Source organism: Scomber scombrus, chromosome 18, assembly GCF_963691925.1.
Source record: "Scomber scombrus chromosome 18, fScoSco1.1, whole genome shotgun sequence".
In the NCBI taxonomy this organism is placed as follows: domain Eukaryota; kingdom Metazoa; phylum Chordata; class Actinopteri; order Scombriformes; family Scombridae; genus Scomber; species Scomber scombrus.
The window spans coordinates 16972819-16981155 of NC_084987.1; the positions used below are offsets into that span (position 1 = coordinate 16972819).

At 42.2% G+C, this 8337-nt stretch overlaps 1 protein-coding gene across 1 annotated transcript; it reads right to left on the reverse strand.

Moving 5' to 3' along the window:
* Positions 1 to 3169: 3169 nt before the first annotated feature.
* LOC133999465 (protein phosphatase 1 regulatory subunit 29) lies at positions 3170 to 7887 on the reverse strand. The gene is made up of 2 exons (XM_062438654.1): positions 7549 to 7887; positions 3170 to 5979 (listed from the first exon to the last, which is right to left on the reverse strand). Exons 1-2 carry the CDS (start codon positions 7885 to 7887, stop codon positions 3451 to 3453), a joined length of 2868 nt encoding a protein of 955 aa, XP_062294638.1. The 3' UTR covers positions 3170 to 3450.
* Between the last annotated feature and the right edge of the window lie 450 nt (positions 7888 to 8337).

Here is an 8337-nt window from a genome sequence, read left to right on the forward strand (position 1 = left end):
TGTTAGACACTAAAGCTGAAAGCGTCCGTGATTTTCTGGCCGTATACAGTGATAGAGGAGGCAACCTGAGCTTGCTTCCTACAAAAGGATTAAACATTAATAGCAAATTAGATGGCTTCCTCATATCCGGCTTTCCCGTGGCTCTGAGACAAAGAACATGGTGCTACAAAAAATAACACGTATAATGACATTGCCTTTGTTTTAAGAAATATTTGCAAACTCAAAAGAAAAGTTCATTTTTCATAATTACCCCCTAAGCTCCAGGGCCAATTAACACCACTTTTTGGTCTAAACTACAACTTATCACTTTGCTCAAGGGAAGCAAACAATTTGTTTGGGTTTTGCAGCTCTGACCATTTATGGGGGGAAAAACAGTTGCAGGAAAGTTTTTCAGCCTCTTTAGCTTATATTTTTACCAATTACTGCTTACAGACGTCCAGCTTCGCTTCACATTTGGATTTTGTGTGAACTAGTCTTCATTTCCATTTTGCATGACCCTCTTGTGGTTGTTTTGGCAGCAGGCTTTCAAGTAATTATGGTGAGAGACACAATATCCCCTCCAACTACAGTGGGCTGAGTGATCTGATAGCAATAGTGCAATAGTACTCAACTGAGCTGTGGTGAAAACACAGTTTGTAAATCGTTATAAATATTGGCACCTCTTACACCAGCTTTGGAAATGATCTCAATTGGGCCGGCAGTTCTGCATCATTACAGACATTCAGTTAAATGAATGTTTGAATTCATTTTGATGCCATTGAGCAGAAGAGCACTTGAACATACACATTCCCCCTGTAAATCTATTTCCTAATAAAAAACACCCATTGATCTGTTAACTATGTTAATTAAAATAGAAAATGTATGAAATTAAAAGCTATACATGAAAACAGTAAATATCAGGATTTTATGTCACATTATATTTTGTCAGGTAGATGAAGTTAAATGGCAGCTGAAATGATGAGCAATCCTGATATAATTTAACATCTCTGAATTAGTTGTTACATGTATCCTCTGTGTCCATTTCTGTAAACTTGTTATGGCAGTTGAGGATCTGTAAAGTTGAGCATACCAAAGTTCTTCTGTGGGATTCGGTACTGCTGGATCATACCAGCGAAAAAAATGTTCCTCTGATAGTGGATGGTGAAAGTCTGAGTCAATCACATTAAAAGTGCCTTTGGAAACTTTGATATCTCAGATGATAGAAGATCAGTGAGAGATGGAAACTTTCCAAGACTGTTAGTTCATCACATGGTGCTTTATCATATAAAGAAGGCGGATGAGGTGGTGCATCCCAGACAAGCTATACTGACAGTTAGGCCCTTGATCTTATGTGGTCTATTATTTTAAACAATCACAACAGAACACTGACTCCACCTAATAAGACCTCGAACTGTATGCACACATTGTAATAAAAACAGGGAAAAAGAGACAGGGATAGATGTTATATGAAAACAAAGAGGGAGAAAGAAATACATAAAAGAATATGAAGATGCCATCTTACAACACCCTTTAACATCTGTATACTCATTCTCATTCAACCTGCATTTACTCAGGGCTAAATGAACATCATCTAAAGTAAAGTGTGGATCAACATTTTAAAAAATACAACCTGAAATTACTCACTATTACTTGTTTTATCTTGAATATAGCCCTAAACTAAAATGTGGAGCAAGGACCACTTTCATTTTTCACATTTTTAGGGTAAGAGTCTCAGATTGTGTATGTTAGCTGATTATGTAAAAGGCTGCACAGCTCTTTTGGGTAAGCAGCCTTTTGTCAGAATGTCAGGAAATGTCACTATTCATTAGGACAATCACAAGCATATCATTCCAATATAAGACCAGGTTGAAAAATACTATACAAGAATGGAGATTTGATTATAACTCAGGAAGAGGCACTGCACTACTGTGGTATATCAGAGCATCACAGTCATGTGATGTATGTCTGGGAAAATACAATGAACGTTATTGTTACTTGTGCATTTTTCCATGCCATTAATAATCTAGTATGGATTACACACAGAGAGCCAGCCATTGGGCAAGATATTCACAAGTATTAATTGAAGTCAATTTGGGCATATACAATAAAATCTGACAAGGCATGCCAACACCCACTTACACTAACCACTGTACCACACACACAATCATGAGGCATAAAGTGCAAGTGAACATGCCTGTCACAAGTTGGCTAATTAAGTTATCAATAGACAACAATAGTACTAATGTCCAGAACAGAACAGAGACATTGGCAGTAATTAAAAAGGGTCCTTTCCCTCAGTGCCTCATTCAATGTTAATGTTAGAGAAAGGATTTGGAATGTACTGTGGTTGTCACATTGAATGATGCAAACAGATTTCCTCTTAAATTGCTTGTAATCTACTTACATTCACAGTGGCTGTAGAAAATAATTTATATCCTCACTAGTCTTCCTTTTTTTCCCACTATACCCCTTCTCTATTTCAATTTATCTTAGTCTTTGTCATATTTGGGTCACATCTCTTTTACGTTTTTGTAAGGGGACACTATCAGGTAATTACTTTTAGAACGGGAAAATTATTTTGGCCTCTGTATTCCTTTGAATTACGTTAATAAAAACCTGATTCTGACCATTATTTGGGTAAATGTCTTTTAGGGAAATTTGGGACAACATTCTTTTACATCACTCATTGAATCATGCAATTGTGTTAGGAAAGATGTGTTGAACTTTTTTGGTGCACTCACATTACTATTTCAGGCTATGGTTAGAAATATGTCGCTCATGATTTCCTTATGCAGCAGGACCTTCAGAGCCACTTAACTTTTTTGCATTGTTCTTTTATTCCCAGCTTCTTTTTTCTTTCTGTTTGACAGATGCTTTTGATATGCAAATACCTCAGCCGCATGAAGAATCTCACGGAAGAAGGAGAGAGGGCCTCCATTTGACAACTCTGTTCAGTAATCGGCATGTCACCCCACCTTCACTCAGAGGACTAAACATATCCAAGTACACACTGCAAATTGATACAGCACCCAAGAACAAGAAACAATATCTTGTATTATACACCCCAGCTGAGGTGATGGGTATTCACATTTACCATCTGTGATTATCCATTGATGAAAAACATGGCACTGATAAAGACAAGCTAAAAGATCACAAAACGTGATCACTCAACAAGTACTAAATTACACAGTTGACTTTTGCTTCCTGTGGTATAAATAAAATCCACAAACATTAAATGAGAATAATCCAGAAATGGTGCTACAATGAAGTGTAAAATAAAACACCATGATGACTCTCATTTCCCAGGCACAGTTTCACAGTCCGTGCACTTAGCACAATATTCTATACACCTAGCATGCCAGAAAAAACCCCAAAGGCAGAATGTTGCCCTACATTTTTCTTCCCATGACCTTAGCATAAGTAGAAGTTTCCACATTGTTTTTCCTGCAATGTTTGACTCTGGTCCCCCAGTCAAAGCTTCTGCTGTGCCGACACACCCTTCCAATAATCAAGTATGTCATGCAGGTCCTCTCCTTTAGCAAACTGCACCTTTTTTCGAAGGGCATTTCCGGCCGTCACATAACAGGCTTCATCCCGCTGGCCTTTGCGATAGGGACGAAAGCGCTCCCAGATCCGCAGTGAGCTCTCTGAGGAGTACTCTGGGCTGGAAGAGTAACCAGAGTAACTGGAATGCTGGTGAGCAGGCGAAAGCTGGGAGTAAGATGCCGCATCCCTACGGGAGCGCGTCAGTGGTTTTAGGAAGGAAACCTTCTGGGCTGGGGAGCCCTGGTGAGAGCCTTCATAGTAGAGAGCTGGGACGGAGTGGCGGTGCTCCGAGCAGTGGTAGTCCTGCTGCACCTCCAGCTGCTGCTGCTGTTGCTGTTGTTGTTGTTGTTGATGATGTTTTTGTTGCTGTTGATGGCAATGGTGTGGTTTCTGGTTGTCCTGATGGGCACCAACACCACCACTGTCGCAACCACCACCACCCCCTCCAACACAGCTTACATTCCCCACTAAAGACAGCCTCTCCAGGTGCTCTCCACAGCCCACTGGACTGGCCCGGTCTGGGTACTGCTGCTGTTGTTGATTACAGGCATCCGGGCTCCTGGGCTCAGGAACATCTAGGCTATACACCCTAGCTCCTCCACGTTCCCTGTCCCGACCCATGGAGCCACAAGAGGTGGTGCTGCACTGTTTCTTGACAGCATTTACAATAACCACAGCTGCATCTGCACTCATTTGTCGCTGAATTGGACGTACAGCAGTGGCTGGAGGAGGGGGCCTGTAGGGGGGTGTGACCACAAAACCACCACCACTGATCCCTGGGCGCTCAGAGAGAGGGGCATTCAAGGCAGGGAGTGGAGGTGGAGGTGGAATCTTGTTGGGAGCAATGACTTGGCATGTCTCTGTCACCCCTTGGGAGAGTGGGATTAGGCCACGAGTAAGGGAAGATGTGGTTGTGGGTGGAGGGGAGGTGGGATTGGAGGAGCCTGAAGGGTTGGAGACTCCAGAAGCAGCAACGGCTGCTGCATCCAGTTTCAGTGCATCAATGCAGTTGTTAATGATCTGGTTTACCTTGTCCACCTCCATGGCAATGGTGGAGATTTCTGATGCAGAGCCATGTCCATCATCATCTGAGTCATCCCCAATGTCAGTCCCATCATCGTCCCTAAAGTCTTCCCCTCGCATTCCTCCATGCACATCATCACCCAACCTCTGCATCCCTGGTCCTCCACTTCTGATATCCATATAGTTTCCTTTACTTGTAGCCAAGGCCTCAGAAAAGGCAGTGGCCATCTTTTCCACTTGTGGGATTGAGGAGAGCCTTGAGGAACTGGTGTTGGCTGAGTGGAGCATTCCAGAGCTAGAGGATGTGGACATGGGAAGTTTGCCTCCATGGTGGTGCTGATACTGGTGATGGTCTCTGGACTGCTCCTGAAGTTTGTGGACTGCCGATGGATCATTTGCCACTGCTGCTGCCACCTCTGGTCCATAGCGCATTTCCAGTATAGTTTTCTTGACACAGATGGATTTCTTCTTCTCATCATGCATGCGCTTCTTACGCAGACAATAGTAGACCAGGCCTAAAACAATAAGCATGCCAAAAAGGCAGCCAACAATGGTCATTATGTAGTGAGTTGTGGTTGAAGGTGTGGCGACAATCTCATTTGGAGTTTGAGCCCGAGTGGAAAATTGGAGGCAGGTGTGATTGTAACGTTGAGAGTTGCGGATGGATGCTACACAGAAGGTATAATTGGTGTGAGGTTTGAGCTTGTTGAGGGTGATCATTTCCTTTTTGTTTTTCAAGTTCATGACATCAGACACAAAAGTGTGGTTGTACTGTGTTAGAATATACATTTTGCTGTAGGGCCTTGGAATCTGCACAATGAGTGAGGCTGATGACAAAGAGACATGATGGAGCTTGATGCTAGGAATGAAGCTGTGTTCTGTAGATGAGGAAGAGGGGGTGGGGTCATGGTACGGCCCCACACCACCAAACATCTCTTGTCCAATCCCAGAGGGACCATCCAGATCTGGTGGAAGAGAGGTCATCCCTGGAATCATCACTCCATCTCGACAGTGGGCGTACAAAATGTTTTTGGCATTACGTCCAGCATGGCCAGCTGCAATGGGACTCAGTAAGGGGAAACCAAACATCTCTCGGGGCGTCTCACACTGAAGGCGGTCATAGGTGTGAGTGACATTGTTGAAGGACTCCAACCAGGTTAGGAAGCTGTAAAGGTCACAGCCACAATGGAATGGATTTGCTGCCAGTTCACACACCATCAACCGACTGAGAACTGTGAATGTAGATGGATCGATGCGGGCAAGTTTGTTGGATGACAGATCAATGCTGCTGAGGCTTGGGCACTCCCAGAATGCATTGCTGGCTATAATCTCAATGAGGTTGTGTTGGAGGAAGAGGCACTGCATACGGCCTAGACCTCTCATCATACCCTCAGTTAAGTTTGTCAGCTTGTTATAGCCCAGTTGAAGAACCTGAGAAAAAACACAAAAAAAATATTAGGACAATTATATACTATAACTAACAGAGATTCAGAAGGGCAACAGAGGTGGTCTAAATATTTTGTATCATTGCTCTGTTTTGCACATCAGCACTTTTTCTGTTCAAATTATAATTACAACAGACATTTCAGGCTCTCTCACTCTCAATGTCATGTCCTTGTACTGTAGTTGGCTTAGACAATATGGTAAAATTGGAGTTTTATCGACAACCTGTGTGATTGTCTTACTGTGTTACTTGTCCAGTGGAAAACTGACAACTAATACAGTAAAAACAATGAAAAACAAAGCTTACTTAATGGTTAACTGGGAGACTGTGAGAAAGTAACATATGAGTAAGTGCTTGTTTTTTTTATGATAATCTGTACACTCAAACCCATACCTGAACAGTTAGTGATATGATTTTTACTGAGACAAATTATAATTGAATGTAGTTGGGGTGGGGAAAATTCTCAATTATACGATGCATCGCATTGCGGACGTGGACCACTCTGCATTGATTCACAAAAGTCAAGAATCGATGATTAAACGTTAGTTAATGACCTGATTTTGAGGGACGACGAAGGTGGAACCAAACTGTGAGGGCCGCGCAGCAGCCGGACAGTCTTATGGGGCGCACACGCAAGGGTTCATCTGTGGTTCATCTTGAAAAAGAAGGTCTGCAGCAGATTGAATGACTAAATAATTACCTTCGTGAGACGATCGTCAAGTTTACTGTTAACTTTCAACTCTGTCACTCAGCTAACGTTAACGTTAGCGGAGCAGCACAGCTAACGAGAGCAGCTGACCAACACACACTGCAGCATGAAACAACGCAAACTCTGAGGTGAAGAAAATAACTCAGCGCTCAGTCTGTCTCACCTCAACAACCCTGCAGATGCTCCACATGTTGGACAGTGATGTCCCGGAGCTAACAATGCAGCAGAGAGGCTGCTCTCCACTGCTGGAGACAAACAGCTACACTCCGCCCTCAGTTTGTTACTCTCATACAGGAGGGTGAGATTCACCCCTACTAGGACTATACTATAGTTTTTATTTTGGTCTACTTATTTTAATGTGAAGACATTTATGTTTAACATGTATGTTGAATGTTGACATTCAGATTTTGAAAGTACTTGCTAAATAAAAAAGGGAGTTCATATTTATCTGACTTCTTGTATCAATCAATGAAAAATTTGCCATGCAGTAATAAAGAAAAATGAGGATGTTATACGTTGAGATGCATCAATAATCATTTCAGAATTGAATCTTAGCCCTCTGAATCGGAATTTAATCGAATTGTGAGGTGCCAAGAGATTCCCACCCCTAGTAGTTTGCTTTACTCATAATTAAATTAATTACAGTATGGCAAGGCATATTTTCATGTATTCAGCAAACAATTCATTGCACTAAAGTGCCCCATAAAACTTTCAAATAAAATAAGAAAAAGAAATAATCAAAATCTTTCTCACACTGCGGCCAATGGGAAAGTGCTAGTGTACTACAAAGGTCTAGTGCATTTTGAACTGTATGTGTTTTTGCTTTTATCATTCATTTCCCCATCACCTGTAGGTTTGCTTGTCCTGCAAAGGCTCCATCCTCTATATAGCTGATTTCATTCTTGGTGAGGTTGAGGTCAGTCAGGTTGGTGAAGCGGTACATGGAGCTGAAGAGCACAGCTTTCAGCTTGTTCTCATTCAGCCTCAAGTCATGGACCGTGTTGTTGATGTGCTGTGGGATAGTCTCATACGGTGGCTGGTTTTGACTGCAGATGGCCAGCCACACATAGCCTTTGTCCCCTTCAATGAGCCAGCAGTCCCCATTGACCATGTTGGGAAAGTAGGAGATGAATAAGAGGGAGGGAATAACAAGAAGGAGAGTGGAGGTGGTAGAAGCACCCTGCATGATGCTGATGAAAAAAGAAGGGATCCTATCTATACTTATCAAGGAGATAAACTTTGGGGCAGGCAGGACGAAGGTTGTGTTTGTGGGAGAAAAGGAAGAAACAAATATCAGTTGGAGGAATTTCGATAGAGGAGAATGGTCTGGGTTGGGTATAGAAAAGGGGGTAAAGGCTTCACAATGCCAGTCACAGCTTTATGGTCATCATGTTGATTAGCAGGGGACCCGTGTTATGTCATATCTTGTTGGGCTGCAATGTGGGGTGACACAGCTTGTCTTCATACTCCTCCTTAGACCTCAGTACTGACTGACTCAAATGGATGGACCCTTGGATTAATAGAGAATCTGTAGAAGACAATAAAAAAGATAAAGAAGAAGAGAACAATGTAATTTAATTATTATGAAACATGATGGCAAAAGCTAACTCTAAATATATGGTAAAGGGTAAAAAAT